A 19,676-nucleotide genomic window follows, 5' to 3' on the forward strand; every position below is an offset into this window, starting at 1 on the left:
TGTTATTATTATTAATATGAGGGAGAGTAACTTTTCATTTGGGTACGATTCTTAAATGTATGCTTCTCTCAGCTTAAATTCGGATCAAAACTCAGGTATGTACATAACCATTGTGTCAGATCCAGCCAATGTCTGGTACAGGGTAGAGAGGGCTCTTATGATAACTCCCTGCTTCTGTTCTTATAGGGCTGAATGTCATCTGCCTACTCAGGTGGGTAACTGAAGCCAGAAGGGAGAGTAGGAAAGGCTGGGATGGGAACTCATTCTGGTGCCTTCATCATACTTGTGTGATAAAACATTGGGAAATTCAGTTTGAACAGAAGGCTAAAACCTGACTTTTACAAAGCAAGATCTTCTTTTCTTAGGTGTGATTGATCGATGGGAGTTAATTCAGGCCCAAGCCTTAAGTAAAGAACTGAGAATGAAGCAGAATCTTCAACAGTGGCAGCAGTTCAGTTCTGACCTAAACAATATCTGGGTTTGGCTGGGAGAAACGGAAGAGGAATTGGAGCAATTGCGTTGCCTTGATCTTAGCACAGACATACAGACCATTGAGTTCCGGATTAAAAAACTGAAAGTAGGTTTTCAGCTGGAATTTGTTTTAAGGTTATCTGCCTTGTTTATTTGTTCAGATAGAATACATTTTATTTCCTTTCATGGATGTTTCCCTGAAGGCAGCAGAAGCTGAGATGGGCTAGGAGGAGATTTTATCTTTTTTATACCAAAGATAGATAGATAGATAGATAGATAGATAGATAGATAGATAGATAGATAGATAGATAGATAGATATTTTAAAAAAATGCTTTATTGTCAGAATTTCAAACCCGCTCATTTTATGAAGAAAAATGATCAGATTACTTTACAAAATTCTTTCCTAAATTTGCATTGAAGCTACTGAAACAATACTATTTCTTCAGGTGTACATAAGCTCTAATAGGCCAATTATAAGCTTAGCCTGAGGTCTGCCAAGGTGCTTTCAAATACTGCCGTGCCTATGGGCTTTAATTTATAAAACAATGTATTAGTTTGTTATGAATTCTGCTCTAAATAGTAAGATATTTAAGAAGTGCCTATTACTACCCAGCTATCGAACATAATTTCAAAAATATAGCACAGTAATCATTAAGAAAAAAACACATTTAACTATCTTTAATGGATGAAATGTTGAGATGGAGAAGCTTGTTTTCTGAAAAGGTTCTAGCAGTTTTTTTTTCCTATCTTCTTTTCTTCTCTACTACCACTATGCTATTTCCAAGGAGCTACAGAAGGCTGTTGACAATCGCAAAGCCATCGTTTTGTCCATCAACCTATGCAGTTCAGAATTTATGCAGTCGGACAGTGAGGAAAGCAAGCAACTGCAGGAACAACTGTCTCAAATGAACATGCGCTGGGACCATGTCTGTTCTATGTTAGAAGAATGGCGCTGCTCCCTACAGAGTGCTCTCATGCAATGTCAGGTCTGTTCTGGCTTTTACAAAACTTTCTTTTTGGTGTCTGGATGTAGTGTAGTAGGTGTGCACATATTCATGGCCTGTTTTGAAAATGTTTTGGAGATATTTTTCTCCTTGAAAGGTAGTTTTTATAAGATTTCAGTTGTAATTAAACAACAGTTTCCTAATATCACTTAGCAAACTAGTATAGTACCAAGCCTTATACATGGTCCAGCATTAACAAATTGGTTCACTCCAGGCTGTAAAAAGCAACAGGATTCAGCATAAAAAAGCTCAACCCCATTTAAGATAAGTTATGTTCCATTTTCATGCTATCTTCATATTCTCGTTCTCCAAATCACAGTCTGAAATATGAAGAAAATGACATACAGCACACCCATGCATTTTTCTTTCTTTTTAAAAAATATTTATTTGGTTACAACATTTTTTAGCTTACTATGACCTCTAAAACTCTAGCACTGCAAACCAGTATTACAAATCTTGATTTGCTCCTTGCCTGCAGAAATTCTGTTACCTCAGATATTACAATGAGCTATAGTTTTAATACATCAGAAAGTGTTTTGTTAAAATAAATTTTAAGGGGAGAAAGGAGATGCAAGCACAGAGTTAGTTGCTAACATTTTAAGCAATAACTTAGAACAGGGGTATGGGTTGTATAAACAGAGGCATAGAATTAAGATCACGTGAAGTACTAGTATTGCTTTACAAAGCCCTAGTAAGAGCACACCTGGAATACTGCAGCCAATTCTGATTACCATATCACAAAAAAGATGTTGAGAGTTTGGAAAAAATTCAGAGAAGAGCAACCAGGATGATCAAAGGCCTGGAGGCTAAAACATACGAAGAACGGCTGCGGGACTTGGGTTTGGCTAGTCTAAAGAAAAGAAGAAATAGGGGAGACATGATAAGAGTGTTTCAGTATCTGAGGGCTGTCACAAGGCAGAAGGGGTCAAGTTGTTCACAAAAGCACCAGAGGGAAGAACGAAAAACAATGGTTAGAAACTAATCAAGGAGAGAAGCAACCTGGAACTAAGGAGAAACTTCCTGACAGCGAGAACAATCAACCAGTGGAACAGCCTACCCCTCCAGAAATCATGGGTGCCCCATCACTGGAGATCTTCAAGAAAAGACTGGACAATCACCTGTCTGAGATGGTGTAGGTTCTCCTGCTTAAGCAGGGGGCTGGACTAGAAGACCTCCAAGGTCCCTTCCAGCTCTATTCTATTCAAAATGTGACAACTTTTTAAGACTTGTTGACTTCAACTCCCAGAATTCCACAGCCAGCAACAGTGAGATAAATAGGAAACTGCAGGAATAACTGTCTCAGATGACAGAGCTACTGTAGGTAGCATTATTAAATTCTTACCCATTGCTTTTAGGATTTCCATGAGATGAGCCATGGCTTATTATTATGGCTGGAGAACATCGACAGGAGAAAAAACGAAATAGTACCTATCAATCCAAATCATGACTGTGATACTCTGCAGGATCATCACAGACTTCTTATGGTAGTATACTTTTATTTTAATAAACAGACGTCTAGGGATGTCTGGAGAACGTTAATGGGGAAATAAGTGACAGTATCAAATCCTGTTTGGGGAATTTATTGGTTAATGCTAATTCTTTATTTCTTACCGGAAAGTTGTGCTAAATTATTCTTCAAAGAGCATTATTAATCCCATTCTTAGCAGACCAGAAGAAACTGTTATTCTTGAAAAATGAATTTCATTTTGACCTCTTATACGTTGTTTTAAGGCACACAAAATATCTCACCTTTGTTCCCAACAGCAAATACGACGTGAGCTTCTAGAATCTCAGTTAAAAGTGGCCTCTCTTCAAGACATGTCCTGCCAGCTGCTAGTCAACGCTGAAGGCAGGGATTGTCTAGAAGCCAAGGAAAAGGTCCATGTCATTGGAAACAGATTAAAAATGCTCCTGAAAGATGTGACACGTCACATTAGAGAACTAGAGAAGATTCTAGATATTTCAAGTAGTCAGTTGGTAAGTTTTTTTTATGATATTCTGATCATGGCAAGTCATAATAGCCAATTTCTTACCAATTTGCATTTTTGCTACCAGAATGCCTTCATATTCTTTGTACTTTTTTGCCATGTACTACCCATGTTAAAATTTATAAACCTTAAAAGTATTATCATGTTGTTGATATTATACTATTATACTCTTACTACCTCTATAAAGATAAATTTTCTTTCTAGTACAGTATTCATCACTTGATGGCAAGGAAGTAAACTTTTATTAATAAATTCCCAAGCTAACTATAGTGTAAACCCTTGGTTTAATAGAACTCGGTTTATAAGAATTTGGATTCCATAAACAAAAATCAGCTGGGTTTGAGTTTAGCCTAAATTTCAAGCAATAAAAGACTTTTCCTTGAACAATGAACAAAGTCAATGATTGGTTTTTTCCCTTCAAAATGAATATTCACCATTATTAGTGGGCTTATTTACGTGTAAGTATATTTTGTGCTCTAAAAATCTAATTCACCATTTTGCAGACATTTGGCTTTAATGGACTCTCCTTTCCCCTTTTAAATAAAGAGTTACAGCATAACCTATATTTATTTTGCTCTGTATTATATACACCAATGTTTTGTTACTGTCTTTTTTTGTGTGAATTTTCTTACACATTTGTTGCATATTCTGTTTTTTTATGAAGAAATTTTATTGTTTTTTTTTTCATTTTTACATAAAAGTGCTTAAGAAACAATGTGGTGATTGGGCTATCAATTATCCAAGAACAAACTCATACATATATCACACAGATTAATTCCTTAAAAGTTCCCTCTCTATTTCCCACATATTATTTTACCAATTAAAATTATTACATTTATAAAAAAAAAGCTCAGTCAATCCAATCGGTCATCAATCACATTTCAATTATCAGAATCCAAGTCCTGTTTTTAAGCTTTACTATTTTAGAAATTAACCATATTCCAATTAAGCTTATGTAGACATATTAACACTTTGGGCATCCCTCATTTCTCTTTTCCCTATCATGATGATTCTATCTAAAATAAATATATTATCCCAAAAAGCAACATTCTTACATTTTTTTAAAAATATAGCCTATTGCTTAAACTAATACATCATTTATGAATACTGTTATTTCTCTTATCACAAATACCTCTTCTCCCTCTATTACAAAATAATTATCTTGGCTAAAATAAAGATATCAGTCCAAAGAACTACATTTCTGTCTATTTTAAATATATATTCTATCAATCAATTAAGTAAAATTTACCCCCCCCCCAACTATTTATCATCTCTAATACCAAATATTATTACAAAAAATATCCTTTTACAGAATCATCTATTTCATTTGTTATTAAAACAATCCAAGTGTCAACAAACTTTTTAACCCATTCAGCGGAATTTTAAACCACATTTTTAAACCTAACTCTAGCTTTCTTTCTATGTCAGACCAGTTTCCAAGATAAAGCCTCAACATCATAAAACCTAACATTTGAGTAAAGCTATTTCTTAATACATCAAAATAGTCAAAATTCTCTTCTCTTTCTTCCATTATCGTTTGAATAGTATAGTCAATTTTATTCCTTATTAATGTTGCTAGTTGATTGTCCACATTGTCACAATTTTCATAACTTATACCTGAATGTCAAGCCCTGTTATTTTTGAGATATCAGATAGGTCAGTTAATGTTATTCTTTGATTGTCAATGTTCTCCATAGGTCGTAAGTAGGATTGTGTAGAATTAATTTGCTCAATAGTTTCTACTGTAAGTTCATAATTGAATTGTAAGTGCAGTTCCTCTGTCTCATTCAGTTGTATAACTTGATGAGTGGGAACCTCTCTAGGGTTGCTCTGTTCTTCCTCCCTTATTCTTTGGTCTGTAGTTTGAACTGATGGTTGAAAGTCAATTTGTGGTTCTCTAGTATCATCTCTGATTTTTCTCCAAGATTTGATATAAGCTTTCATATAGTTTGTAGTTTCCAAAATCTTTTCCAATATAAGTTCATAGACGAGCTGTGGGTAAGCTTCTTCCATTTCAATGGTGAAATAGACTTTGATCAAGAATAGTCTTTAATCTTTTAGTGGAGGCTATATTTCAAAAAGGTTGACAAATATCCACCTATACAGTTGTAATGGCACTTTTCACCACAAGATGTCCTCAGTGGACCGTAAACTCTTTCTTCCAAGTAGGTAAAAGTTTATCTCTTCCGGGAAACATAAAAAGCAAAAGCAGGTATCTCCAGTATAATAGATAAAGTAAAAAAATATAGGTTACTTTTTTATTTTTTTCAGGGCCCTTAGGTATCCAAAAAAAAAAAATCAAGTAGTCAATAAAGCTTTAACTATTTTAGTTCTTTTAAAACTTTCTTTCCCAAGTAGACAGAAGCTGCTCTCTTAAGACAGGGAAGTGATCAAAAACTTTTTACAGGCAAATAGTCAGGACAGAGAGAGGGACAAAAGGCCTCACCCGATTCACCACAGTGGTTCTTTATGCTTAAATGATTTTCTGACTTCAGCTGGCACAGAAAGTGATCGGCCATTTTACTGGCCTATCGTCTTCTCCATTGGCCCTACAGAGTTAGCTCGGACTGTAGGGGGAGCTGCTGCTCCACTTCAGCCAAGCAAGAGCCTCCTCGACGGTAGTTGCCCCTCCAGGTCGATTTAAGACCCGCATAAGGGTCTTCCGGCGGAGGGAAAACAGCCGACAAAGACAGAGATCTTTTTGTATGGCTGAACGTGCTGCGATCCGGAAGCAGAAGTCGCATGTTCTTTATAACTGTTATGGCGAAGGGGTGGTATAATGCAGAGATGTCCCAAAGTGTGTTGATATCCATCACTATTCTTTTCATTTAACACTGATAAGCACTAGATACCCACTAAAGGAGGGCAGTAAGCTGGAATTATTTCAGAGAAGATAAGAGATTTCAATTATGAATCATCTAGCTAGCTGAGTGCCTTTAACCTTTTTTCCCTGTAGAAATGACTCTCCCACATTACCAGGTGTGCAATTTGGAAGGGTTCTGGACTGCCACTGAAGGTCACACTGTAAAAAAAAAAAAAGCTTTATGCCTCTGATTTGAGTCTGCTGCTACTTTGCTGTTTTTCCCAAAAGAAAGTGAAATGAGTGTACACGTATGCAGATTGAAAGACAGTGAGGAAAAACTTCTGAAGCAGCCTGGAAAAAGGAAAAAAACTATGGCTACCCATCTGATTGAAGAGAGGTGCTTTGCACGCGTTCCCATCATTCTGAAGCCCTTCTTTCAAAAAATATCTTGAACCCTGCTGTCTTCTTTCATATGTACCTCTCTGTATCCCAAGGGTCTGATCTGAACTACTCTCCAAGTGTTCCTACTGAATAAGAAGCACCTGAAGAGAGCAGTGATGGGAAAGAGACTGTTCCAAGGGAACGCTCTTCCAAGAGACTTTCCTTTGGGGTATCAGATGAAGACTTCTTGATTTCACAATAGCTCTACTGCTTTATGTTTTTAAATTGCATACCAACCAGAAAACTTCACTTGTGCAAAATGATGATGATGATGATTGTAATTATATAATAACTACCACTCAGGACCTATCCTCCTGGTCTTCTGCTGATGAACTGGACACATCAGGATCCCTCAGTCCAGTATCTGGAAGAAGCACTCCAAGCCGACAGAGAATGGTAATGTCATGCCAGATATTTTTTGCCAGTTCTTGGGTGGAAGCACCAGATAGCTATAGCCAGGTGAAAAGTCTCAAACATCTCTTGTCATGGGTTCCCAAGAAAATCACCAGTCCAGAATAATTCCTTCCCTCTACCTCTAAAAAAACGCTGCTTCCTCAACCTTCTACATCTTTTTCCATGCATCAAAGTCAGAATTTTAAAATTCTGAATAAATACAAATAGAATCAGGACTCAAAATGTGGCAGGTGTATATATAATATGCTGCTTCTTTTGAAAGGGAAGAACAGCTCTAAGGGATGGAAGCCTTTCAGAATCTTGACTTGCCTCACAACTCCTATGTCTGATTGCTCAAGTTTTTGTTTGGCTTGTTATACTGGAGTACTGTATATGCCGGCGTACAAGGCGAACCGGCGTATAAGACGACCCCCGTCTTTATCGCCGGGCCGCATTCCTAGAATGTCGTCTTATACGCCGGAAACTACCAGTATTTCCGGCGTATAAGACGACTCGGCGTATAAGACGATCCCCGTCTTTGGCACTGATTTTAGCGCTTGCAGAAGTCGCCTTATACGCCGGCATATACGGTAGTTTAATCAGTTCATCAGTAACAAATCAACACATGATCTGAGTTTAACTGATAAGCAAACATTATAATAGAATTTTCAGAGTTCTGGTGCTAAGACTAACTGCTCAAAGTAGAAATATGGGAGGCAATAACTCTGTGGGACTAGCCACTGTACTCTGGTCTTGGGAGATACGGCCCAAATTTAATCTTAAAACAGCAGTCATGCAAATAGCCTCTTCCACACGCTAGGCCTTGTGAGGTACAATGAAAATTATGAGCACTGAAAGCAGTATGGTAATATTTGCAGAGATAGACTGAAACTATGATAAAATTGTTCTTGAGAAAGAGCAGTAAAAGGAAAGTGGGGAGGATACAAGAAAGTAATTTTATTATTTATATCAAATTCAGCATACAGGTAGTCTTAGCAACCCACAATTGGGACTTGAAACTCTGTCGCTAAACGCTTCAGCCACGGAGCAAAATACCACGTGACTATGAAATGGTTTTATTCTTGCCTTCTCAATTAACTCCCTGTGACCTAAGCCAGTGACAAAGAACATGAATGGCAATCACATGACTGAAAGGATTGTTAATGTGCACGAGTTGTGAAGTGCCTGAATGGCAACCACATGATGGTGGGATACTGCGGCAGTTATATATGCAAGGGTTGGTTGCATTTTTTAACACCGATATATAACTGTTATTGAATGAGGGAGTCAGTAAGCGAGGACTACCTTTATACAGATAGAGAATGCTTGCAGTATTTGAGGTACAAAGTTAGATTTTTTATGTTCTTGGAAAAGAAATTTAGAAACCTGACCAAACCTACTACAATTGCTACTCTTTAATTCTGACCAATTAGATAATGATGTCTCTGAAGAGAGAGGAAATAAGCTATTTTTGTTCTGAAACCAAGAGATTTCCAAGAGATCCTCCCAGCCCCCACATGCAAGGAATAGCAATACCATTGTTTTACACAATTTTCAGTTCTTTTTCTTGCAGTCCCGGAACTGCCTCCTACCACTTTCCATTCTTCTTTTTCTGTTCCTAAAAATAAAGACTGTGTGCAATAGTATATCTTGTCCCATGCCTCACTTTGACTCCTAGCGTGTACTTGATTTTAATTCCTCTCCTTTTTAAAAATTATTTTATTTATTTAATTATTATCCAGCTTTCCTTAACTTTTACAGAACTGTCAATTTTCATTTGCTTTCTTATAAAATTACATCTTGGTTCTGCCATTATGAGCTTTATGGCCTCCGAAAATTGATTTCACTGCCTTTACTTGTTTAAGAATTTAAAGGAACACTGGCTTTTCAAGAGAGAAAGCTGCAAAAATCACAACAGCTGTGGTTCCTAAGTCATTATTTTTAATTAAGTGTTAAATATTTGTAAAAGTGTTTCCTGTTCATTAACGAAAAAAGAATTATTAATTTACTGGAGCAAGGAACTTTTACCAAATGTTAAAAATATATTTCCAAGTTCCATTTTTAATGTTTAAAATTTGCATTTTACATTTCTAACACAGTGTCTGTTTGGTGGCCATGTCCATTCATAACATAGGGAATAGTTTTGTGAAGTTTAACGTTAAAAATAGTTCAGACTTAATCATGCTTTTTTTTCTTTTTCTTTTTTTGAAATATTTCAAAAAAAGAATTTATTCCTTCTAGCTTCATTCCGTGATGATTTAACAATGTGGTTTGTTTGGCTTTATTTTTATTTATTTATTAGATTTTCATCTCACCATTATTACTTTTTAAGTAACTCAAACGTGGATAATATTCTTTCCTTCTCTTTTTCCCTACAACAGCCGTCCTGTGTTGTGAGTTGGGCTGAGAGAAACTACTGGCCCAAAGTCAACCAGTTGGCTTTCATGGCTAAGACAGGACTTGTGCTCACAGTTTCCTGGTTTCCAGGCGAGCACCTTAACCAGTCATTGCACTTCAGTCCATTATGACATTCTCACAGCATCTTCCCTTATTTGCCAGCTGTGATCACTTTGGTGATAGTCCAATTCCTGGTTACACACATACTCAGTGCTATTTTGTGTCTATAGCATCTTCTGCACAGCCAGGATCATAAATGAACTGGACCAAAACTCTATTAATGATGAGAAATAGAATATTGCTATGTAAGACTGGAACTTTATTTACTCAATTTCTAAAGTTGATGCAAGATAAAAAAAAAAAACAATACTTTTAAAAATTAAATAGTAAAATAATCCAAAATATTTTCCATACCCTTTTTTTAAACAAACAAACAAACTGCATTGCATTTCCTGTATATTGCTTTATTGGCTAGAATGTCATTTTTAAGTTTACACTGTATGTTCAGTTTCATGTTCAATTAAAAGTGGGAAAAGAAAAGCCAGTTTCCTTGATTCATGGGAACTAGTTACTTCATTTGATTTTGTGTTTCCTTTGCTGCTCTTTTTAGTTTGATTTCATCAGTAGCTTGTCTTTATTTGCCTGGACTGAACATTTTTCTTTCTTTACCCCTGTTCATTGCAAACAGCCACGAGGCAAATGTAATGTCTCACAGCCTGGACCCTCTGTCAGCAGTCCACATAGCAGGTACCTTATTCTCCTAGTTTCTGCACTCTGTTCTAGAATTCCAAGAGGATGATGGAAATTGCCCATCAAGGATGCTTGGCCATTTCTGATATCAACAGCTTGAGTATTTTTCTATAATTATTAATTTTTCCTTCAGTCCAAATTTGATTTGAAATAGTAAAACCTGATTGCTCTTAGTTTTTAACTTTGGCTTGCAATCAATATCCCTTATCTAAATTCTTTAGATGCATTGGAATGCATTTGTATTAAACATTCATGAGACTGCATTTAAAATACAAATGGAGAATCCATTCCTGGATTCATGGCAAAAAACTTTTTATCATCCTCTTTGTTTCTAGAGATTAAATTAAAGCAGGCAATAAGCCAGTACAGCATATCTGAATTCAAAAAAAACCCAGAAACCTGAATAAAATTCATAACACTCTCTTTTTATTCTTTTTCTAAACTTATATTCCTCAAAGTTTTGTTCCGTTTGTGGGTTTTCAAATTTCATGAGCCCAGCCAAATTTCAGGAGCTGAAATGAAGATGGCAAATGACGATATGGCAGAAACACATCTTCACACTAGAACAGCTTCCATGGCAAGCTAGCATCCTTACTTCAGCTTTAATCTTGCTTACTTAGGACATTCTGCAAGCAGCATAGGCACCCTCTACAAAGCTACTAGAAAGCAGATTTAACAAATTGAAGCTTTCAATGTTCACACCTGTCTAGAAATCTGTCTTGCCTGCAGCTAACACTGCTTCTGCATTCTGTTGTTGTGAAATACGTGTGTTTTTATCTATTTATAATCAACAATTTACCTTCTGTTCCTGGCTTTCTTTTCTTGCATGACCCGAATCGGAATGAAGACTCCAAAACGTATAACCACATTTATGTTCTAGGACCCCCTTTCAATGTGAACAGGTGTTGTTTAAATACAAATAGCACAACATAACAAAAACATGGAACTGTCAGAAAATATAGATCACACCTGCCCACTCCTTAGTGACAGAGGCTTACTAAATCCCGAACAATCAGTTAGAAATAGCAAGATCTCCTTGAAATATGTGGAGCTAAAGTTTGCACTGACAGTCTTCATTGGAACAGGCATACCTAGCATTTGTTGAATTATGTTTCCAAATGTAACAGCCTGGGGTTCTTTGGGTTAAATTATTTTATATAGCAAACGTATAATTTGTGCAAACATAGAAGAAATCAGTTCTACAAAAGCAGAAACATTTGTAGCAGTCCATTCCCCAGCAAAATGTTGTGAAATATAGGGACACGTGGAGAGGAGCAAGGAATGCTAAAACAGCATTTATTACCGTTTGTTATTCATAATGCCCAGCGTTTTTCAAAAAAAGATACAATTTTGTCTATATAACTGAACCACTTTACTGGCAAATAAGGCAGAAAATGTACCAAGCCGGCTGCTTATTATTCTGCTTATTATCACTTGCAAATAGAGCCATCCTTCTTCATATATTACGTTTATCCTTCTGCTTAACCACTATCTTTCAGTTGCATTTTGTTTTTAATCAAACTAAGATATACAGTATACCATTTTTCTGAGGCTGCACATTTTTTGGCCACTCAAAAAGGATGCCTGCTCGACAGAAATGGTGCTGTTTTTTAATGCAGTTTAGGAACGATGATGGTTTTAGGGAAATAAAGAAAATGCAGATTGGAATGTAAGGCAAGTGCTGTATCTGTGGACAGTTTTCTTCCTTCTCTCTTGACAAATATGTAGCATTTTTCTGCTGCTTTTGGAATTATAATGAGCTAGCTGGTGCATTTCTGGAGCATTTGGCAGCTCTTTGGAACTTGCCCACATTCTGGCTGTGATTTCCATGTAGCACTCTCAGATCTGTTTCTCCATCAGTGTTTACTAACACATCTGTTAGCAGTACAACATCGGTGCAACACAAAACCCAATTTGTCATCCAGACAAGCATGGAATACAAATGAGTTTCTACTGAATAGAAAAGTTAATCAAGCATATAAGCCAGACAGGTTGTGGTTGATGTGTAATGCAGTTTTAACTGATAAAGGAGCCAGGCTGTCATTGTGTCCTTTAATATTTTGACATGCCTCTGATCTAAATACCTTATGTTTGATCTTGCACTGGATCAGCAATCTTTAGTAGAGTAGACTTAAGAACTAAAAACTAAGTCATTTAACCCACACAACTTTAGGTTAGCCGGACAGCGATTTAGATGAATAAATATAAATGCATCTCATTTGCCCGTTACAAACAGAATCTTTTGGATTCTCAGATCAGACTAAAGCTATCACCAGTATATAACAGTTTCATGCTATCCTATTTGGCTTTTCAACTACTACTTTATATTATTGGAATTTAGCCCGGATTTAATTCTGTGTAGATATTTCATGTGATTAAATGTCACAGATTAAAGTACCGTAATTGTGTCCTTTTCTCCAGGATGTTTACATTATGAGCTGCCTTAAATTGCCTGTTTAGAACTTGGCGCCAGTGATCCAATCTGAAGTCTTAGAAACTGTTCATCAAGTACCAAGTTCCTTCATCTCACTTCTTATATCTAATGAGACCCAGTTTCTAAAAAAAATGAATTTTAAAAAGGCAGCGGTGATATGGTCAGAATAAATTGCAATCAGAAATCAATTTTTGTCTTACAGTAGACATAGCCTATATGATAATGTCCATTAGTCTGGCATTGTCCATAACTTCCAGTTTTGAGTTCACAATTACAAAATGTGTATTAATCTACTTCAAATGATTCAGCTACATATATATAATTACCATAACTATTATAGATGAAGTTGCTTATTAAAAATGTAGACAAATAGGAGGGGAGCATTCCTTGGCAAGCATTGCAGTTAATTAATTCAGCAGCATTTAAGAAAGCAAAAGAGTTCACATAAAGCTTAGATCTCCCATATGTCAAAGAACTTTATTACTCCATGTATAATATCTAGATTCTAGAGCTTTTATTTCACTAGCGTATCCCCAAGTTCCTACCAGAACTGCTTTACTAAAGTAAATTTTGCTGGTGACTGCTTCTTCTGTTTACTGAAATAGCCCATTTGCTACTGTTGTCTAGCAGAGAGGAGCAATCAGGGAAGATCATATGCTCTTCTCCATTAAAGAAGTACAAAAAATATAATGGAACAAGAGTCTTCTGGCCACTGAAAGCTTTTTCTGGCTTCAACTCAGAGTCAAATAAAATGGTATTGTTGAGCCCATGATTTTTTAAACTGTTTTCTGCATAACCTTAAGATTTAATGAGAACTTGGTGGGATTCGATGAGACAGTACAGACAAAAAACAAGTTAACTTGAACACAGTCAGATTTTTGTTACTAGATTTTTGCCTCCTAATCAGGGATTTGGGAAAATGTTTATTTAAAAAAAAAAAAAGTAAAAGGTTTTCATCCTGAAAGCCTGTATTTAGTCCTAAAACTTTCATTTATTTAATCTGACATTACCCACTTTTTAGAATTCAGTAACTAGAATTTGATATATAAATGTACATTTTTTATTTCATTGAGAAGTTTACTATGAATTAAAACTGATCTTTTTAATAAGTATAAAATACAACTGGATGTCTTTGTTATAATATTAAAAATCCCAGCCTAGGACATTGTATGTTTTTGTTATTTTAGTTTTTTCTTCTTAATACATGGAAATTATCTCAGATTTAAATTTTTAATTTCTTTTAAATGTTTAAAATTCAATTCAGTGGACTTGTTCAGGTCTCATTAATTAAATTTCTTCAGAATATTGTTATGATTGTGCAATCAATGCGAAGAAATAATAACACTACTAGTTGAATCCAGATTAACTCAATTAAATCCCACTGAAATCATAGTCATTTCTAATTAAATCTACTAAATAGTTTTAACCACACAGATAAGCCATCTGAGATCAACTTACAACCCAGTATAAGCAGTTACAAATCTAAAATGAAAAAGAAAAGAAAGAAAAAATGAATTCAACAATTAAAACTGAAATGTTTTTACACATTGGCAAGTTAAGGCTTGCCACTTTTTTCCTTTATTTTTTTAGGGAAAATAAATATCATTTGGCCATAAATAAAGAGCATTGAGAGAAAAAGCAGATGTCAAACATGGGGCTTGATGATTCACAAAAGAATTGCATAATAGATAACTGAAGAGATGTATGTGCAGAAATCAAAAACAGCTGGGGAATGGCTATATTCAACATCAGATGACATTGAACTGAACGGGAAAGATGAGGATAATGAAAACAAAGGTGGACACAAATTATCACTGTGTTTAAAAATAAATAGCACGATATCAGATTGCAAAATAGAAACAAAAAGCCTTAAAATAAAAATGAAAAAATGCATTACGAAAATCCAAAGAAGAATGTAAATAACCATATGAATAGATTCAGTGGATTTTGGTGTTCATTTTCATAAACTGCTGGTTGATGCAGAAGGTGTCCCATGTTTCCAGTTACCTTGAGTACATTCTTATTGAGTACTTCTTGAGGTTCTTATTCAATCATGATGGATCTTCTATTTATTCTGCATTGTATGTCCCTCCTCCAGTTGCTCCATTACCTGGTGAACATTACTTCCTCAGGTGCCAGCTCTTCATTCAGTTCTAAGGCAGAGACTAAACCTGGCTGCTGCTAGAAGTGAATAGGAAGAAGTGTTGCTATTCTATTGGTACAGAAAACAAAAGTTCTTTAAAGAGAACAAATATTTCTATAGTATTCAGAAGAAAACCCTGGAATTCTACTTCCAAGGATTAATAGATGAAGATATCTTTAAAACATCTCCGATAGTCCAAGTCAATTTAGAAACAAATGATTAAATGAAAGCAATGATCAGTGAAAAGTACAAGTCTCCAATGGTTTACTTTTAAGAAATTTGAACACTACTGTTTGATGAAAGTCTGAAACTAGAGTCTTATGGTGACTTAATTTGTAGGACTACAATCAGGTTCTCTGACCTAAGACTCACAGGTGAAGACAGATTTGAATCCAGGATTTCAGTTCTGAATTTTTTAGAAAATTAAGCATAGGAATCATACATCAGGTATTCCAGCAATGCAAAATCATTGCAATGGAGGAGAACCAATTGCTATTCTTCATTAATTTCCACGCGATGCCTGTAGCATATAGAGGTAGTCCTCAATTTATGACCACAATTGAGCCCAAACTTTATGTTGCTGGGTGAAAAATTTGTTACGTAACTTTTGCCTCATTTTGTGACTTTTCTTGCCACGTTTGTTAAGTGAATCACTGCAGTTGTTAAGTTAGTAACAAAATTGTTAAGTGAATCTGACTTCCCCATTGACTTTGCTTATCAGAAGACGGCAAAAGGGGATCACATGACGCTGGGACATTGCCACAGTCATAAATATGAAACACTTGTCAAGCATCCGAGTGTAAATCACATGACTATGGGGATGCTGCAATGGTCATAAGTCCCTTTTTTCATTATAACTTTGAACGGTCACTAAACAAACTGTTGAAAGTTGAGGATACCTGTATGTGCCTAACTCTAGGATCTAAATACAATCTATATCTTCCTTTTTTCAAAAGGATTGTGTAATCAGAACTTTCACTCTTTACCGCACTAAGTGCAAATGGAAAGGGCAGTAGTACCCATATAGGCATTGCTGAGGAATAAGTAAAAGCCATGGAAATAAAACTGTTTATCAAGAAAAGAGTCTGTGTAAAGTCTCAGGTGGAAATTAAGTAGCACTACCTGTTCCCTTTGACCGTATTTTAGCCAATTGATTTCCTTAAGTGGCACTGTAAGGCTGGGTTTAATTAAACTTTAATACAGAATACTCTGATGTTGCTGAATGTGCTATATCTTTTCAATACTTTCATAATCCAAAGCCGTAAAATACCAAATGATGCCACTTTGCTAGCCCTATCATCTTAAACAGTTAATCACTTTTTTATTTTGGATATTAATGTCTCCATTTGTCAAATAAAACCAGCAATTTGGTTCATGGTTTTCCTGATATTTGGAAGGTTAGAGAGATGCCCCAAATTGCCCCCTAGTAATAAAATGAACATAAACACACCCTTTAATATTAACAATGCTACAGTCATTTTGATGAATCACTAGATATAAGGGTGGTTGTATCTTCTGAATTAGAAATAAATGCTTGTCATGGCAAGCCGGGAGCCATTTTGTTAGGTTTTGCTGAATAATTTTTTTCTAGAGTTATAAATTATACTATAATAAAGGAGAATGAAACATTAATGACTTGATGCTGATTCAGTGCAAAAAGAGGCTATAATATACAACATGTACTAACTGGATGATAATAATTGTATCTTGATATATTGTACTTTTGCAAGAATATTTTAAAAAAAAAAATCTGGCCAGCCTCCTAAAGAACTACTGTTAATGCATGGATCCTTCAATCTAACTCTTAAAATTATATATACCAAAACCAGATCATTTGTACTATTAGGCATTGATATGACAAAGCGTATCTTAAATTAGCTTGACAGATGATTGTTGTATTTGGTAGAATTGGAAATATGAGATACAAGATAATTTTTAATAAAGGTGCATCAGACTTCTGAGCCTCACATACAGAAAATTTGGGATCACTGATTGTGGATGCCACGTATAATTTTATAGCAAATATTATTTTGGGAGCACACTAATCCAGATGTCATTTTCCGGGGTTACACTGGCTTATTTCTGTTTTGGATTCTCTCTTCAGGCCCACAAGAGGTGGCTCCGGTTCCTCCCGTTCTGAAAACCCGGGGCATCGGTCGCAACCACAGCATTGCTTCTTCCTCAGGGTGCTGAGAGCTGCTCTCCCTCTCCAGCTTCTCTTGCTGCTTCTGGTGGCCCTCGCCTGCTTGGTTCCAGCGAGCGAGGAGGACTATAGCTGCACCCTCTCAAATAACTTTGCACGCTCCTTCCATCCCATGCTTAGATACACCAATGGCCCGCCGCCTTTATGAAAAGATTGCCAGCAGCTCAATAATATTTCAAATGCAGTACCCAGAGTTCAATAGGATTTCCACGAGCTCCCTGCCTACATAAGTAAATTAAATGTCTATCAGTATCAATATGAGCCATGGAATACATGAATTGGGCCATTAAAGACTTGCATCTCCTCCATGGACTTCGACTAAGTAATATAAAGTTTTTCTCCCCAAACAGCATCCAGGCTTTTTTCAGCTACTTTTATAATTTTCATCATCACTCTATACTATACCTAGCAGGGGACTTCAGTTTGAAGAAGGACCAGTATGTACTGCTCATATAGAGTTATTATACAATCTTTATTTAACTACTGGCATTTTAAACTAAACTTACACATAAACCTATATACTTGTAAGAAACAACCTGGAGTGATTTTAGAAACCATTGTAACATACAATTTTAAAAGCTTGCAAGGCAGCGTATTATTTTCCCCATTTTTGGTGGGGTTTTGAGTGAGGCATGATGTTCTAATCTTTGCTTTGAATGCACAAATTGTAAATGGCACATTTTATAATTTAAAAGAAATATGTAAGAAATGAAATCATGAAAACTTTATGAACAACCATGGATATTAAGTATTAAAAATATTTATGTATGTACAGTTTGCTAAGACTAGTATACTTATTTCTTGATAGAGAAACCAGGAATTCCTTTGTCTTCCTTCTTTTTAAAAAATAATACTTTGGAGCAGTGTGTATGTGTATATGTATGTGTCTATGGGTTTTATTGATTATGTGCCACCAAGCTGGTATCGATTCTTAGCAATCAGATAGATTTTTCTCCATGATGATCTGTCCCTAGCTATCAACTTTGCAAAATAATCCAGATAAGAAGCACAGACAAAAGTACCAGCTCTAACTTTATTGTAAGATTATAGTAACGGAATCTTGCAAGACTGAAAGTACATCTCTCCCCTTCTTATCCCTTCAGTCCAAGAAAATAGTCCAAATGTCCATTCTGAGACATTTGCCAGACAATGCTTGCATTGCTTCTGTGAGCTCAGCTGGCACTTGTCTGACCGTTGCCTGTGGCTCTTCTACCTGTCTCCCAAGGTCATTTCCACATATCACTTCATTAACCAGATCTTTCAGGGATTCTACTGGCATACCCATCACCAATGTAACTGATCCCATCCACCTTGCTTCTCTTTGTCCTCTTCTTCTTTTCACCTTTCCCAGCATTACAGCCTTCTTTAGGGAGGGAGGTCTTTGCATAATGTTTTTGAAGTAGAAAATTTCGGTCTGTGCTTCAAGTACAGTGCTGACTGAGGATGCTTTGAAAAGTGGTTTATAGATACAATGGGAAAAAGAGGTGGGTTTTTTTGTTTTTATTCAAATGCAGATGTTATTTCTGGTATGTGTTAAACTTGTGAAGGAGTTTTTGAGAAGAGACAGAGAAAATTATAAAATTAAAATGGGATGCTATTTAAAGGCATTAAAGATTAAGATTTTTAATATGTTGCTGTTTCTGGTAGCTCTTAATAGGCTTTTCTTGACTAAGCTTGAATCATAAGGCTTTCAAGATTTCGTTATAGATAAGATATGGGAAGAAGAAACTTGTTTTATTTTTAGAGAAAATAAGTTACTGTGTTTTTTAAAAAAGGAAAGGATTATGAAACTGATTTATTTGAGTAAGGTTAAAATTTATGTGCTTTTACTTCTGGTAACTCTTAATGGGGCTTTTGCTTATCAAGATTGAATAATGAAGTTTTATATTTTGTCTATAGATAAGAGATGAAATATGGGAAGAAGAGATCTTGGTTGAAATGTTAGAGAGAGTGAGAAATTATACTTGTCGACAGGAAGGGAGAAGTCATTTCTTTCCTTCTTTTTCTTGTTTTTTTTTTAAATTTCTGTTCACATTTTTCTCTCTGCGTTTTTGAATTTCTTTTTTACTTTTTATATTTGTCTTAGTTTATGTTAGTTTTTTATCTTTGTATTTTTAAAACTTTACAATTATTAAAAAAAGAAAAAGATAAAAGCTTTACTGTAAGCCTTACCATAGGCACAAGATACCTTAACAAGCAAAGAAACCTCTGGAGAGCTTCTGGACATCCAGAGGGGAGGAAACAGAAAACCCAGCTCTGACTACAGGGGATGTGACCCAGCCTCTTCTGAATCATCATGTGACGTATATCAGCCCATGCCTGGGTTGAAAGAAGTGTTCCTATCCAGTAAATCATACAAAGACATAAAAACCCTGGATTTGTGATATACCAATAGATGTTTCTGGCTCTGTCAGAAAGCATATCATCAATTAGCTCTTTAGGTAATGAGAAGTTACATCCCATGTGGGTGATCTGAGCATAAATGCCACCATCTGTTCCACCTAGTTTATCTTAAAATTCATACACACAATTACATTTCCTTCAAGGATCTCTGAACTAGAATCTAATTGGTTTTGCATCTCAAAATTTTATTATATTAAAAGTTGGTTGTTTTGGCAACTTTTATGAAGTCGGTTATATGGGGTTTT

General features: G+C 35.6%; 1 protein-coding gene across 22 annotated transcripts in view; it reads left to right on the plus strand.

Annotated features, from left to right (window-relative positions):
- Nucleotides 1-17,805, plus strand: part of SYNE1 (spectrin repeat containing nuclear envelope protein 1) — a 306,096-nt gene extending 288,291 nt beyond the window's left edge. For 12 of the 22 annotated variants that reach the window (XM_039356302.1, XM_039356310.1, XM_039356316.1 and 9 more), the window contains 7 exons: nucleotides 366-577; nucleotides 1,258-1,458; nucleotides 2,832-2,960; nucleotides 3,241-3,453; nucleotides 7,012-7,104; nucleotides 10,187-10,245; nucleotides 16,930-17,805. In XM_039356302.1, the coding sequence (XP_039212236.1) occupies nucleotides 366-577; nucleotides 1,258-1,458; nucleotides 2,832-2,960; nucleotides 3,241-3,453; nucleotides 7,012-7,104; nucleotides 10,187-10,245; nucleotides 16,930-17,176 (1,154 nt within the window). In that variant the 3' untranslated portion in view covers nucleotides 17,177-17,805. The remainder of the gene's footprint in view (nucleotides 1-365; nucleotides 578-1,257; nucleotides 1,459-2,831; nucleotides 2,961-3,240; nucleotides 3,454-7,011; nucleotides 7,105-10,186; nucleotides 10,246-16,929) is intronic. The other 10 variants (XM_039356309.1, XM_039356313.1, XM_039356307.1 and 7 more) reach the window with 2 other exon arrangements.
- The last annotated feature ends 1,871 nt before the right edge of the window (nucleotides 17,806-19,676 follow it).

Source organism: Crotalus tigris, unplaced genomic scaffold (genome assembly GCF_016545835.1).
Source record: "Crotalus tigris isolate CLP2741 ecotype Arizona unplaced genomic scaffold, ASM1654583v1 scf7180000018818.712119, whole genome shotgun sequence".
NCBI classification, from domain to species: Eukaryota; Metazoa; Chordata; class Lepidosauria; order Squamata; family Viperidae; genus Crotalus; species Crotalus tigris.